Source organism: Rhinichthys klamathensis, unplaced genomic scaffold (genome assembly GCF_029890125.1).
Source record: "Rhinichthys klamathensis goyatoka isolate OS25496 unplaced genomic scaffold, OSU_Roscu_1.1 h1tg000309l_1, whole genome shotgun sequence".
Lineage (NCBI taxonomy): Eukaryota > Metazoa > Chordata > Actinopteri > Cypriniformes > Leuciscidae > Rhinichthys > Rhinichthys klamathensis.
In genome coordinates, this window is record NW_026606827.1 from 1,119,907 (window position 1) to 1,135,551 (window position 15,645).

Genomic DNA, 15,645 nt, shown 5'->3' on the forward strand with positions numbered 1-15,645 from the left:
GTCCCCGCCCCCATCGCTTTCCCACTGACTCTCTCTCTCTCTCCAGCTCAACACTTATCGGCAATGAGTGTCAAATTGTTGGCAATGACAAAAACGCTTTGTCTAAAGAAAGAGCATAGGCTTCCTCTGTTGGACCTGATAAGTACAGGTGCAGGTGTCATTCCACGAAATATGTTACCTGTTGTGTAGGCCTACATCATGAATATAAAACCAGTAGGCCTATAAAAATTAATAGCCCAGCTGACCAAACTTTAAGGCTGTGTGTTTTATAGCCAGTTTTCCGCAAGTTAGCAAAAAATCCAACTTTACTGTGTTTGTTTTCTTTCTTCATAAGGATGTCCAGGAGATGCACGTTTTGATAAAAACAAAACAATTCATCATATTCCATTTAATTTTATTATATTTTAATTATTGTTGTCTCCATGTTATCATCATAACTCCATGTTATTAAAATGATCAACAATTCCATAAATAAAAAAAGTATCATAATGACATTATCTTATAAGATAATGTCATTATGATATTTTTTTTATTTATAGGCATAAAACATTTCCTATTTTTTCACTCTATCTTGTTCGTCAGTCTGGGATCTTAAACTGTTACCAAGATTTTGTACAGTAAACATGTAGTCTATCCTTGAGCAAAGCTAAATGTCAATCTTGTTAGTTTTTTAAGGCATCTATATCCATACAAATTATTAAGTGCACTTGAAGTCCTTAAGGCCTTTAAAAACATATAGGCACCCATGTTTGGAAGGATTTGAGAAAGTTTTCCAAAAACATTCATCATTATCTTAATTGTATTATCATATCTCCAATGCCAAAATGTTCTCAAGGCTGTGGGTTAAATTGAGATAACATGTGCCAGACAGATCTTTTAACCTTCCAAAAACTGACATTAATGACATCAAAACATAGGCCTATATCATTAAAAAGGCACAGGATGGTTTGACTTGTGATTAAAGGTCAACTGAACTTTATTAGAACAACTCTTCAGGTCTTGATATAATGTGATTTGATATCACTTATGCCGTTTTGTGACATGAAATTTGTGACATGAAACTGTTTTACACCACAAGAGGGCGGCTGATGATGAGATATAATATCCCATATAGGCTTCATTTGTGCTGACATATCATATTATAATAAAATCATTAGAATAATTACACTGGACTGCATATTGATTGCTTATTTTGGCTAAGGAAATCACAAGTTTGTTTTCCTGAAATTTTTGGCTTCTGCCAAAGATTTGTTGTTCAAAAATGGACTAATGTTGTTGAGACAGACAGATGTTGATGTGCGTGTTTACATCTGTAAGACGTATTTTTTTAGAATGTTTGCTCATCTGCAATGCGTCTATAGGACGTTTCCTGTCAGATGTCAAATAGATGTTCAGAAAAGGTCTTCAAGATGTTTATGATTTAGAATGTAAAACTGAAATCTTAAATACGCCTATCAGATGTTAGTAAACAGAATGCTTTCCAGATGAAGTGATCTTTAACTGACATCTTGCAGACGTACGTGTGCTATCTGCTATCATATTGTCATGATAAAGCCTCCATCATATCTATCTATAATGTATTTTTGCTATAGGGTCAAATTACCTCAGAAACCTTACAAACAAATTTACTATCCAAACGATGATCTTCAGAAATGTGAACAAAGTTAAAGTTATATAGAATAGACTTCTTAAATAGATTTTGAAAAGGCAATATACAGCAAAAAAGGAAATTACAACAGAACATTATAAGGTTGAAAAATGATCACTATTTTAACTTCTGTGAATGATCTCTGAAAGACAAGTGGGGTGTCATGCATGGCCTTCAAATGACAGAAGGCCAGATAATAGTAGATAATGATAGAACAGTACAATCGTTGTTCTATTCTCTTTTTTATGTCATAAACAAAACGTATCTTCATAAGATGTTCACAATGCAATGTCATAGGAAGGAAACAAAGGCTACATCGATTCAATCGTCGCTCGATTGCTTTTATTTACATTACATTTTCTGCGTAGATTACTAATGTCTGTTTAAAGATGGCGACTTACTTGAACTGAAGGGGCAAATGCGTTCTGCAAGAGCATATACAAACTTAAGTCGATTTGTTTGTATATACGGGAATCATAATGGTTTTAAAAAATGTTTTTCGAACTACGGCGTTGGGTTTACAGACATGGAGTGTATTCTCAGGCGCGAGGCAGGCCAGTATTGCCGTACCCGCTGCCCTCAGGCAGTCTACATGCAGCTCTTTTTCGAACTGGACGTTAACCCGTAACGTTAATTTTAAAGGTAAGTATGTTTTTGACATCAGAGATCCGAGTCAACGACTAATGCACGGCTTCAACATGCTGTCATATATGCATTCACAAACACTTGAGAGACTGTTACAATAATTTAGATATCGATTGGTAATCAATTTATCCGTTTTTTATTTTTTAAGTTGGACACATTATTAAGCATTTCGTGCCACTTTGAGGTGGAGTTTTCTTTATGTTAGCCAGGCTGGGTGTCAGTTACTATGGTTGTATGTTTGATTTTGTACATTTTGGTTTAGAAACGTTTTATTGACAGCATATGCAGTTAGAGTATTAACCTCTAGGGGGCTCTAAAATCTCAGTCACTGCATTTTCTTATTAAATGGGCATCACATCGTTAGCGTTTTGTTCAATATGACCTTGATGTTTAGTCAAGTCCACATACTTTTAAGATCTAGATCTGTATCCTATAATACCTATTTTCAGTTTGCTTCATCGTTGCAAATAGCAATCCTTGTTATTTGGAAAAGGCTAATTTTACTTTACTAACTCATATAATCACTTTTTATATACTATTTGTGACTGTGGCTTGTGATATATCACTATTTATAAATAAATAAATAAAGCAAGCCACCTCTCTTGAGGGTCACACTGGTGGTCATCGGCAGTAAAAAAAACCAGAAGACTATAACAGTAACGTTTTCTTTTCTTTTTTTAATCAAATGAATATTATATTTTTGTTCAATGTATTTTTTAAAAATATTATTTTACCACGTGATGTAAAAGAAAACGACTCATTGGACCAAGCAACCTTCTTCCATTGGTCCAATTGCGTCACTCGTTTGCCTATTGTTGGTGCTTTCAACAGAAGACTGGTCATAGGCACTCTGATTGGTCTGCGGCTACTCATCCCCATACGCAGCATGTGTTGTAACACATTTCTCCTATAACAGTCATTAAAATTTTGTGACTTGTGCCACCTTCTGTTGGCTCGGACCAGACGGGATAGCCTTCGTTGCCCTTGTGCATCAATGAGCCTTGGAGGACATGTCGCCGGTTTGTCCCCCCTCGGACCACTGTTGGTAAATTCTCTTCACTGCTGTGCTGACTGGGAGCAACCCACAAGCCTTGCCATTTCAGAGATACTCTGACTCAGTCGCTTTGCGATAATAATTTGGCCCTTGTCAAAGTCACTTTATTCCTTCCCATTTCTCCTGCATCCAACACGTTGATTACGAGAACTGATTGTTTGCTATCTAATCTACCCAGACCTTAATATGTGGCCTTGTCACGAGATGATCAATGATATTAACTTTATCTGTGACTGGTCAATATGTTTTGGCTTATCAGTGTATATATACAGGGTTGTGCAATCCCTAGTTCCTGACAGTGTTTTTAGACATAATTACCTACCCTTATTAGGTTTTGCATTTGGATTCAGACATTTAGACCTTGTCAAAGACTGTTTTGAATCTTTCTATGTAGTTTCGTATTCCCTATTAATTTCTTATGGCGGACAATGTTGACTGTGAAGAACATAAGTGTGACTATTTTTTTACAACCAAATAGCCTTTTCAATTCAAATCATGTCCATTTTTGCTCTGTGTGTTGACTGTTCACATAGCAGGTGTCACAAAAGTCACCAAGTGTCATAAGTTCAAGTTCAATTTTATTTATATAGCACATTTACAACAGCCACTTGGCTGACCAAAGTGCTTTACAGAACAACAAGATTAAAAGAAGATATAACATGCATAACAATAAACAAAACAAAAAATAAGAGCAACATAGCTAAGAGTAACCATAAAACAGGAGTAGCAAAACAGTATCAGACTCAAATATAAATTAGTAAAACCAACCGGAAAAAAAAAATCAATATTCTAAAGAGAACAGGTAGGTTTCTTAAAAGAGACTTGAAAGCAGACAGATAATGGGCCGTTCTAATCTCAAGAGTTTCAGAGTCGTGGCCCTGCCACCGCAAATGCACGCTCCCCTCTACGCTTGAGTCTAAAGCGAGGGACTAGCAGCAGAGCCCGGTCGCAGGATCTTAGGCCTCATAACATTCAATGAAGTGAAACATTTTAAAATTTCTAAACATTTTTTTTTTTTTTTTTGAAATGACTGAAGACCACCAGAGGGTTAATACAATAAAATGGTGACTAAGACAAAGATAGTGAGGTGAGAAAAAGAGAAAAAGATGGTCATGTATGTGCCTGCGAGTACCGATATGACTAAGTGTCAATTGTCAAGTCCCAGCAATGTGTGAAAATTAATGGTTGTGGGTCTAATTTGATGTTGCAGACTTCTTAGGGGGGCTGGTGTAAATTTGCTTTCTGAGTTAAGGTTTGAATCCTCCCCCACATTAATATTATCACAATCTGCTACTAAAACAACTGTTTCTCTTTTCTTAAAGCTGGAGTCCGTAGCTTTTTTGGGGTTAAAAATGATCCAATATAAATTTTTGAGCAAATACATAACCAGCCAGTGTTCAAAACTATCTGATTGCCTTAGCTTAATTCAAAACGGTATGCTTGTAATAATGTTTTTAATTCCAGTGGTACTGGTGGATTTCCGTGGGAAATTCTTTGTCTTTGGGTCATTACTTCACATCTGTACACATAAAGAAGGAGTCTCGGCTAGTATAAGCTATATTGAGAGTGAGGATGTTGGAGGTGGAGATTTATAGCCTTTTCTCACAGCACTTGATAGTTGATATAATTAAACTTATCAATTTGATGGCGGATTCAGAAAGGTTCAAATGACAATCACCAGTGACAACTGGAGAGTCACCCGATGTAAAATGCGAAAGACTTCGGAGTGGCTACAGAAAAAAGAGACTGCAACCAGACCCATGCGAAAACAAGGATAATATCGGAAGGGCATTAAATGTAGTCACGCTAGGGCTGGGCGATATGGCCTAAAAAAAAATCCCCGATTTTTTTCACAAAAAATCCGATTTACGATTTAAATCGATTTTTTTCTCTCCCTACTTAAAATCAATCTGTAGATGACAAAGAAATTGTTCAAAACAAGTTTTAACTTTATTTTGTTTTGATATTCCCTTCTGGGATATTATCTGGATTAAAGTGCAATCAGAAACATCAAGCCAAAAAGACAGGGCAGGCCCTGTCATTGTAAATAGTGTAAATGTAACATAACATAACATTAAATGGGTGGATTGGGATTGGGGGGACGTGTAAAAAAAATTATTTGGTAACTAAACATAATTTTATCAAGTTTATTAACTATGTAAACACAATGTTTACATGGTACAAAGACTGGTATGCTACTGTTTTTATTATTGCTTAACACAAATTTCACAATTTCAATTCAATTCTTGTGATTTGATTCGGATACTGATTCAATATCAATTCCTTTGGGTAAATATTAGGTACAGTAGATAGCCTACCTTAATGTGTTATGTTAATTGTTCTCCAAAAATAAATCACCTAATGCTGTAAACATACAGAGAGACCCTGTCAGCTGGTATTATTAAAGTTTAAAACTAACTCAAATTAAATGTGTTTTTATAATAACAAACAACGTTATAATATTTTAATGATATAGGTAAAAATATAATAAATGTGTAATATAGTTATCATATTTAGCTAAATACTCCTCTCTATAGCAATTATTTTAAGTCCAACTAACATGCGTGCTATGGCAATTAAAAGGCATTCCTGAGGTAAATGTAATGTTACGTGACATGTTGTTCTCCAGCTGTTTTATGGACATCTTTCCGCGGTTGAAAAACACTGATCGATCAATTTTATTACATTTCGGTAAGTTAGTAGTGAAGAGTAACAGATGATCGGCTCACGTGCCCCTTGAACTGAGATCTGTCAGCAATCTTTCACGTCACATTTACAAGCGCCAAAACGCTTGAATTTCGTAATAAAATTGACAGAATCTGAGAGCTGAGAATCTGTTTCATATCAATAGTAACCTGCTCTGTCTAGTCTGTCGGTGTCAGTGTGCTCTTTGCTGCGCGATTTTTCTCTGCGTGAGAAAATGGATGTGTGCGTGAGAGCGTGCAAAAAGCGACAATTGCGTCTCTCACAGTGAACTCGTGAGAGTTGACAGCCCTGCAGATTCAGTTTGTAAATGTTTTCGGCGGGTGTGCTTCTGCTGCCGCGGTCTTGATCATTTGCCATGTTGTTTTGTGTATCTCTATCATGGCAAGCGCTGAGCCCGGTCGGAACTACGGGAGCCCAGATGGGCGCGTCTGCGGTTGTTAAAGAGAAAACCGATTTTCATTAAAAAAAATCGGCGTAAACTACACATTCGAGTTAATCGATTTATCGCCCAGCCCTCAGTCACGCAATGCTGATATTGTTAACATTAACAATTTGAGAATAAAGTATAATTTGCATGGTTTGACGTGATATGATAAGCAACCGTTAGATTTAATCATTGCGATTTACTGCAATGCTTTTTTCCCCTTAGTTGGTCAGAACAAAAGTGGATGTTACTTACTTGTTCAGATGACATTTTCCGGTGAAAATTATTATGTTGGTCATACTTCCAAAAAGTAAAATCTGTGAATCCGAATGACAGTATCCACACCGGCGCGGCGACTGACAGCCGCACATTCTCCTCAAAACATTGGATTCATCCGCGCTGTGCCGTGCCGAGGCACAAACCCACGTAAAGTTGATAATTCTGCGAATGACTGCAATTGCAGATTTCGAAACAGAGATGGCGACAAAGAGGAAAAACTACGGACTGCAGCTTTAATACTGTGAAACTGTGATATTTTTTGAGATGGTTATCATACCGTAAAAATCTCATACCGTTACAACCATGGTTAAGTGCTAGTACTTATTTGCTGACTTAGGTACTGGTAGTTCTTGTCTCAAAAAGATTACATACTGTACACTTTACTGTACATACTTTAAGGCAGCATATTGTGTAGGATGCCAGACAGGTTATGAAGTAGCCATACTATAGATTGTGATCTATGTAGGCCTATCCGTTGTAGGTTGTTACTATTAATTGTCCTTTTGCTGATGCTTTCTTATTCAAAGTGTCTGACAGTACGCTTACTACAGGGAAAGTCCCTCTGGAGTAAACAGGGGTCACTAAGGAGTGATGTTTCATACATTTTTCTTCTCCTCCTGTGATTTGAACGTACATCATGTTACAGAGATAGATATTTTTACACAATAAAAAAATTCTATTCCATTGATAATACGAAATGTTTCTTGAGCACCATTCAAACCATATAATTAGAATGATTTCTGAAGGATCATGTGACACTGAAGACCGGAGTAATGATGCTGAAAATTCAGCTTTGATCAGGAATGATTTTAAATTACATTTTAAAATATATTAAAATAAAAAGTAATTTAAAACTGTAATAATATTTTACAGTATTACTTTTTCTACTTTATTTTTGATCAAATAAATGCAGCCTTGAGCATAAGAGGCTTCTTACATGAGTAAATTCTTAACGACCCCAAACTTTGGAACGGTTGTTGTAAGTTATTAATCAGATGCTTTTATCAAAGCAGCTTGTAGTACAGGGACAGTCCCTCAGAATGTGGTGGTAAGTTGTTCATGGCCCGTTTTGTGTTGCTGTCAAACTGGCAACCTTCCGACCTGAGCCTTACGAGACGCCCTTACTTTTTTATTTGCAGCTCTGTTCTTGCTCATGTTTTCTTGGGGCAAAAAAATAATGTGTGGGGGAAAAGAGTTGAATTACTAGTTCCCGCAAGGCTTGTGAACTATGAAAGAGTGGGTGTATAGGTTATTTAAAAAGAAAATGTATGGCTTATTTGTAAAGCCATACTTTTACGATTTTCTCAAATGCTCACATTTGCATAGTAATACAACAGAGATGTCTTAAGCATCAGCAAAATGCCTACCAGTTTTCTGGAAGTCTTTTACTAAGTAATCAGAAATAACTAGGTCACTGGTTTAGCCATCTTTGGCACATTTCCTTCAGATAACCAGTACGATGCTTAATGGGATAGTTTACCCAACTCCTCCCACCCCCCCAAAAAATGAAGATTCTGTTATTTACTCACCAAGTAAGATTTGTTGTTCCAAACCTGTATGACTTTTTTTCAATGGTAACCAAAACAGTTTGGTTACCAACATTCTACAAAAATATCTTCATTTGTGTTCCACAGAAGAAAGTCATCCAGGTTTTAACGACTTAAGGGTGAGTAAATGATGACAGAATTTTTATTTTTGAAACCTTTTTTCAGGTTAACCTCAAATTTATTTGCTTAAAATCTTAATTAAATGTAAAATTTTGCGCCCAGTATCCAGTGTTTGACATTCTAAAGTTAAATGATATGACAATGCAACAGCTCAAAGTAAATGGCGTAAAAACACTTTACAAATTTGTCTCAAGTTACCTGGCTGTGATGACGGCTCTTTTTCATGACAGTCTCACAGACGTGTCTTTTCCTTGAGTGGGTGTGCGGGAAGGATGTGGCCAACCAAATCACCCCCACCCTAAGTGACACTTTATCACCATTGACGTGTCTCAAATAGTCTTTCTTGAGCTTCAGAGGAGAGTAAAAAGATTTGTGACTTACAAATGCTTTGAAATGCCTCCTAATTAAAGGGGTTTGCATCATGAATACTTACAATCATTAAAGTAGACTTGAAGTGATACAACAGACACCAAAACCAAATAAAAACAGTCTTCTCCTACATGTTTTTTTTTAAAGAAATCTGTAGTTTCTGCAATTGTGCATTATACATTTTTTTTAGTAAGCAATTTTAAATTGACTTAGGCAATATATATGACTTTACGGTTTGTTTCAGGTGATGAAACGCTTCCAAACCAACCAGTGAGGCAGTATGCTCGGCCCTCTAGAAAGAAACAAGGTAAGAGAAAACAATTGTGCCAAAACCCAGATTTACTAACAGCTTGCGCCAGCGCAAACCCTCTTACTCTTACTAAAGACATGCAGTGTTGAAATGAGAAATGAGCGTTGAAAAGGCGTGGTCACAGTTGTTTTTACGCCTGACCTTATTTCATATGCAATTGTAGGAGAGTATTTAAGTGATTCATGGAACTATATTTATTTTGTCAATCTAGTGGTATTTGCGCCATTATTTCAGGCCCAAAAGCATGTCTTTACCGATTTTGCACCTGACATGACACTGTGAATTGCCGCATTCTCAGTAGATCACCCGCAGAACTTTCCTCTACCATTGACACTTTTATTAGATTGTGGCTCCACACTAATTTGTCGTTTAGTAAATCTGGCCCCAAGTGTAAAGGCCCAGACACACCAAGGACGATAACTATAACGCGGGCAGTAAAGATATCGTTCTAAAAAAAAAAATCTAAATATAAAAGAATAGCAGAGTCAACACCACAATTATAATAAGAACTGCAAAGAGGAACTATATTGTTGGAATCACTTTCAGAAAAATGTTTTTGAGCTGATGAACAACAAAAACACACAGCCAATCAGAATCCATCCTGCTTTAAGAGCTCGAGCATTTAAAGTGGCAGACGACAAAACTGCAGTGCATGCCTATAATAAACAGTAAGACATTGTGCGTTGGTATGGACAATAATATAGTTATCGTTCTTAGTGTGAATGGACCTTAAAGGGTTAGTTCACCCCAAAATGAAAATTCTGTCAGTAATTACTCACCCTCATGTTGTTGCAACCCCGTAAGACTTTCGTTCATCTTCGGAACACTAATTAAGATATTTTTGATTAAATCTGAGAGCTGGATCATTCTTCCATAGGCTTCTAAGGGATCGAAACTGGCCGGCCCAAAAGTTATTAAAGACATCGTTAAAATAGTCCGAGTGACTACAGTGGCTCAATCTTAAGTTTATCAAGTGACGAGAATACTTTTTGTGCGCAAAAAACAAACAAAAATAACTACTTTATTCAACTATTCATTTCCTTCTCTGTGGGCCTCGAGATAGTTCATGTAGTGTAACTGCGCAGCGCTTCTAGGTTATACGTCACACCACACGCATCACACACATGACCAGCATCGGCCAATAGTGGGCCTACGTGTGGCATACAACACAGAAGCGCTGCGCAGTTACACTACGTGAACTATCTCGAGGCCTAACTATCTCAGATTTAATCAAAAATATCTTAATTTGTGTTCCGAAGACGAACGAAAGTCTTACGGGGTTGGAACAACATCAGGGTGAGTAATTACTGACAGAATTTTCATTTTGGGGTGAACTAACCCTTTAATATTGACGGGCCTTGAATTTAAATTAAATTATGCAAGTCAATTATATAGCCTGCCAGTTTGATATCAGTTTTGATAGGAGTCATTGGCTCTTTGCTTTATTTTCTTCCCAGAATTCCCAAGTCAGCTTCAAGACCTGCATCCATCCATGCTGAAGCATGAATATGCATCTGTCCCACTTGCACAATCGTACGTTTTTTTTTTGTACTCTCCATTGTTGCATTAATCCGCTCATTATTGTATAAACACTATGATTGTATATTTATTATACATTGTATATGATTGCATGTATAAAAAGTACATGATTACTTCAGACTACCTTTATGTTCTTGAATGCAGAACGGTTGCAGTATTATGTCATATCTTTGCAGGGTTGACGATGTGGTGAAGAAACTGCTTACGCTGGAGTTTGCAAATCATGTGCGGGTTTTTATTTCCTTTTAGTTCTTTATTGAATATTTTCCAATTTAAAAATATTATGGAGTGGGACTACAAGGAACTATAAAAGGGTGTTGAATCAAATTTTAACTCAAATATCTGTGCGTCTATATATATATATATGTCTTTCTTTAGAGTGAAAAACTGCGTTTGAAAGAGGAACAGCTCATTGCCAAGGTTCAGAGGGATGAGAATGACCGCAGCTCAACAGAAGTCAAGGGCAAGTTCTCTTTTTTTCTTTCTTTAAACACTTGACTAAGCCACTGCTTTAACCAAACTGGAATCTCAGAACATGACTCAATCATGCGAAATGTCCTTGTTTGCGTTACAGTGGCGATTATGACAGCGCGTATTCGCAACTTCCAGGAGCACTTGCACAAACACCCCAAGGTAAACAAAAAGCTTCAGTAGCGTGACTTTTTTTCAGCCTTCAGTAAAGGTGTCAGAACATTTGTTCCCACTCCATTTGATTAACACCCACAGAGAAACAGGAAATCCTGTGCATACGCTCATGTGTTCAGTAGTAATGAAACCATATACACTACCATTTGAAAGTTTGGGATGAAATGAATACATTTATTTAGCAAGGATACATTAAATTGTTCAAAAGTTACATTAAATACTTGTTATTGTTCTAAAGATATATATTTTTTACTTTATTTGAAAGATATATTTTTTGGAACAATATATATCAATATATATTTAGAACAATAACAATGAATGAATGAATGAAAAAACTGTTCATTCATTCATTCATTCATTTTTATTGTTCTAAATATATATTGATATATATTGTTACAAAAAATATATCTTTCAAATAAATGCTTTTGAATCTTTTATTCATCAAAGAATCCTTAAATGGGTTTCACAGTTTCCACAAAATTATTAAGCTGCACAACAGCTTTTTTGTTGGTTTAAAGTTTTTTTTATAAAGATAAAAATGATTTGGACTCTTTCTGATTGTCTATTTTTAGTGAAAATGTTCTTAGTTAAAGTGATGAACTGCCCCTGTGGTTTAACTGTGGACTTGAGAGGAAATTACTTCATACCTCTGGAAAAAAATCTACTTTTTACTGGGTGGTTAAACGTTATTGCAAAAAAGCCTGAAATAAGGAAGTTAGTTGTGGGAGAAACTCTAGAATAATTTTCGTCTGATGTCACTTGATTTGATGATATGTACATATGTATGAATTATTTTATATGCTAGTTTCTAATCATTTTAAACATTTATATAATTAAGCATAGTTTTCTGTACCTAGTTCTGTTATTTAAAGCGTTAGTTCACCCAAAAATGGAAGTTCTCTCATCATTTACTCACCTTCATGTTGTTCCAAACCCTTAATACGTTTGTTCATCTTCAAAGTACAAATGAAGATATTTTTTATATATTTAATATATTTTAATACGTTCAGAAGACTTGCATTAAACTGTTTGATTCATGAAAATGTTGGTTGTGTGGACTTTCAATGGATCGACAAACAATAAGAGAATATTAAAAATATCTTTATTTGAGCTCCAAAGATGAACGAAAGTCTTAATTATTGGTTTGGAACAACATGAGGGTGAGTAATTAATGACAGAATTTTCATTTTGGGTGAACTATGCCTTTAAGAAAATGTGGAAACAATTGATGCATCCCAATTCGCATACTATCCGTCCTAAATAGTATTCGAAATTAGAATTAGTTTGTCCCAAATCGTAGTGTGTTGAAATGAGTATTCCGAAGATACCTGGATAGTCTTCTAATTCCGGTTTGAATCTGAAGTGCAGATCTTGCACACTCTAATGGCTAATATTGCCCATTGCGCATTGGACAAGGATTCGATTAGAACTACAAACACGAATAAAAAGTGCTTAAAACTACAAACATGGCGGATATGCGAGAAGTTAAGTAGAGAGCTTTAGATAAAGGGGATTAATAATCAGTATCTAACCTAATGAAAAGATATTTATTCAACATTATATTTCATCTGCAACAACATTGTGAAAAGATATGTTTGGTCATTTACAAAAACAGTACATACTTTTAAAGCATAGTATGAGTAGGCGAATTAGGATGCAGCAAATAAGTGAAATTAGTGTACAACATCATCAAAACCTCTTTTGTCATATTACATTAGGATAAAGCCAACAAAAGATGGATGCTCATGACCATCGACAGCAGGAAGAAAAAGTTGAAGTTTCTGAGAAGAACCCGTTATGAATCCTTTGTGAAGGTGTGTCAAGAGCTCGGAATCACGTACACATTCCCTCCTGAATTCTATCGGCGGGTCACCCGACGTTGGCTTGCCAAAAAGGCCTTCTGCAATAAGGTAAGTTCTCAGCTCTTACTAAAATGTCCCAATGTTCTTTGTAGAGTTCAGGGTTTGTGTTTGACCTGTGGTTTTCTTCCTCTCAGGTCTTTAAAGAGGTCCAGAAACAAAAAGCAGAGCAGAGAGAGAAACAAAAAGCAACGGAGGCTAAAGAAAAGGAGCTAACGTCCTCCAAATAACCACAAAGAACTGCAGTGTAGAGACCTTCAGCCGGCCATGAACTGTGTGCTGACAAGTTCAGAAGAACAATCTGATATGTCCTCTTTTGGTTCATGTGACGTTCAAAGAAAAACCAAACAGAAACATGATTGGCATCAAATTATCTGTATGCTGTCATTTATTTCTCAATGGTAAAACATACAAATTCCTCTGAAGTCTATTCTAGCTGCACCAAATAAAAGATCTTAAAATGTATTGTTTGGTTATCATTCCTCAAAGTACTGATGATTATATCAGAATAACTTCATAGAAATCCTTTGACATGTTAGTTTCGCACACTCAAGAGTTTTGGATCAGCAGCTGATGAAGACCTGTGTCATATGCAAGACTGATGCATTGTGGTTGTGTGGCTAGTGCAAATGGTTTGGCTCCTCTCAGTTCCCTGAACTCTATAATTTTACAAGAAATGCATGACACTGATCAGGTACATGATCTGAGGTCAAACTATCAATGCTTTACTCGTGTGAGATTATCCATTGATTGTAAAGAATTCTTGTTGGTCACATTTCCTATTACAACTCAGACCTCCCCCTGTGATCTGCTTTGTGTAAAGCTTATATGCGTGAATCGGAAACGATGCATACGAGAGTAGCAAGCGTGGTGTGTTGGTTTGTGTCACAACTTCCTTTTCAGCTGCAAGCTGATCAAGAGGCTCAGAAGAACACGAGGTACTTTTTTGTAGTCTACAACTTGCTTTATATTATAGAACTTTTTTTATCGATTTAAAATTAAAATAATTTTATAGCCTTAAACTCAAAGCTATTTGTTTCTAATTATATAAATTATTTCATTTTATTTGTTTAATATTGGTGGGATATAGATGAAAAATGTACAAATTTAGCAGTGTAATAAGAGCTGGTCCAGATTTATTTGCTTTCTATAGTCATTTCTTGCGTATCAAAATGTGTGTGTTTGAATGTAAAATATTATATCCTGTAAAACAGTGTTAAATGATCGTTCACCCTCATCTCCAAACCTATAAGACTTATATCAGACTTTTATCATTTACTAACCCTCAACCATCCTTTATGACTTTTCAGTGCAACACAAAAGATGATATTTTGAGAAGCTTTTCAATTGTTTTTGCCCATACAATGGAAGTCAATGGGGTTCAAAATAGCATTTCATTGTATTGACAAAAAAGAAAGAACATAAGTATTTTTTATAAATATCTTCTCATGTCACACAAAAGAAATATCATCATACAAATTTGGAATGACATGAGGGTGAGTAAATAATGACAGGAATTTCATTTTGGGGTGAACTATCCTTTTAATAGCACAAATCGCTCAAAAATTAAATGGAAAATTATATGAAGTCAATATTTTTCTTTCTAAAATGGTGTTTATTTCGTAATTAGGAAGTGGTAATTAGTATTTTTTTTTTTCCTAAGAATTGATGGATATAATTTAGTCACTCTTTTTACAAATTACCTAGGAAGAAAACATCTCGAGCCATTCTCTCGGCTTCCTTGCTGGACTGCTCGTTTTGATTGACATGTCAAACCCAGTCATCACTCAGCCTGGTGCTGGCTCTTATGGTACAAATGTGCAGACTGGAGAGTGGAGCACTGGTCTTTGTTCTTGCTGCAGTGACCTACTTGTCTGTAAGTTTTGAGATCAGCTGGCAAACCATCCAAATTATATTCAAACTAAAGATTTTATTGGTATATTTTAGGTGGTTTAATATTTAGCCAATGAGAACTCTGTGTTAGTCACTTTACTGCTTTTATCAGTGGCACATTGTTAACAAAATGCATGATCTTTGAGCAATTGTCTGCTTTTTTCTTTCTTTTCATTGTCTAGGTGCTCTTGGCTGTGTCTGTCCAATAGCCCTCAGCTGTTACACAGCACACAAGTATGGTGAGAATGTATGTCTCTCATGTGTACCTGGAGGAATGGCTGCAATGAGGACACACATGCGTCTAACCTATGGAATACAGGTATGCTGAAGATTAAGGATCAGATTTCCCACATAAGAATTCTTATCCATGGATTTATTTCTGTCCACTTGTATGTGTTACTCAACGGCCATTCTTTATTTTATTTTTTCCCTGCAGGGCACAATATGCAATGATGCTTTGATGACCTGTTGCTGTGGAATATTTGAAACATGTCGAATGACCAGAGAAATTCGTATCAGGAATGGAGAGACCTAGTGACTGTCATTACTGTTTCAGTTTTCAAATTATTTTATATTTTTGAAAGCATTCAAGTCATATCCAAATCAC

General features: G+C 35.9%; 2 protein-coding genes across 2 annotated transcripts; both read left to right on the forward strand.

Annotated features, from left to right (window-relative positions):
- Nucleotides 1-8,957: 8,957 nt before the first annotated feature.
- mrps15 (mitochondrial ribosomal protein S15) lies at nt 8,958-13,400 on the forward strand. The gene is made up of 7 exons (XM_056270872.1): nt 8,958-9,099; nt 10,560-10,635; nt 10,818-10,866; nt 11,020-11,104; nt 11,216-11,274; nt 13,005-13,196; nt 13,283-13,400. Exons 1-7 carry the CDS (start codon nt 9,015-9,017, stop codon nt 13,373-13,375), a joined length of 639 nt encoding a protein of 212 aa, XP_056126847.1. The 5' UTR covers nt 8,958-9,014; the 3' UTR covers nt 13,376-13,400.
- A 573-nt stretch (nt 13,401-13,973) lies between these two features.
- LOC130104382 (cornifelin-like) lies at nt 13,974-15,598 on the forward strand. Its single transcript, XM_056270873.1, has 4 exons — nt 13,974-14,083; nt 14,853-15,021; nt 15,221-15,357; nt 15,475-15,598. Exons 2-4 carry the CDS (start codon nt 14,913-14,915, stop codon nt 15,571-15,573), a joined length of 345 nt encoding a protein of 114 aa, XP_056126848.1. The 5' UTR covers nt 13,974-14,083; nt 14,853-14,912; the 3' UTR covers nt 15,574-15,598.
- The last annotated feature ends 47 nt before the right edge of the window (nt 15,599-15,645 follow it).

Coding starts and splice junctions, on each gene's coding strand:
- mrps15 (XM_056270872.1), top strand. CDS start 9,015: ATGACTTTACGGTTTGTTTCAGGTGATGAAACGCTTCCAAACCAACCA. Junction 10,867..11,019: donor CGCTGGAGTTTGCAAATCAT/GTGCGGGTTTTT, acceptor GTCTTTCTTTAG/AGTGAAAAACTGCGTTTGAA. Junction 11,105..11,215: donor CAGCTCAACAGAAGTCAAGG/GCAAGTTCTCTT, acceptor TTTGCGTTACAG/TGGCGATTATGACAGCGCGT.
- LOC130104382 (XM_056270873.1), top strand. CDS start 14,913: ATGTCAAACCCAGTCATCACTCAGCCTGGTGCTGGCTCTTATGGTACA. Junction 15,022..15,220: donor CTGCAGTGACCTACTTGTCT/GTAAGTTTTGAG, acceptor TTCATTGTCTAG/GTGCTCTTGGCTGTGTCTGT. Junction 15,358..15,474: donor GTCTAACCTATGGAATACAG/GTATGCTGAAGA, acceptor TTTTCCCTGCAG/GGCACAATATGCAATGATGC.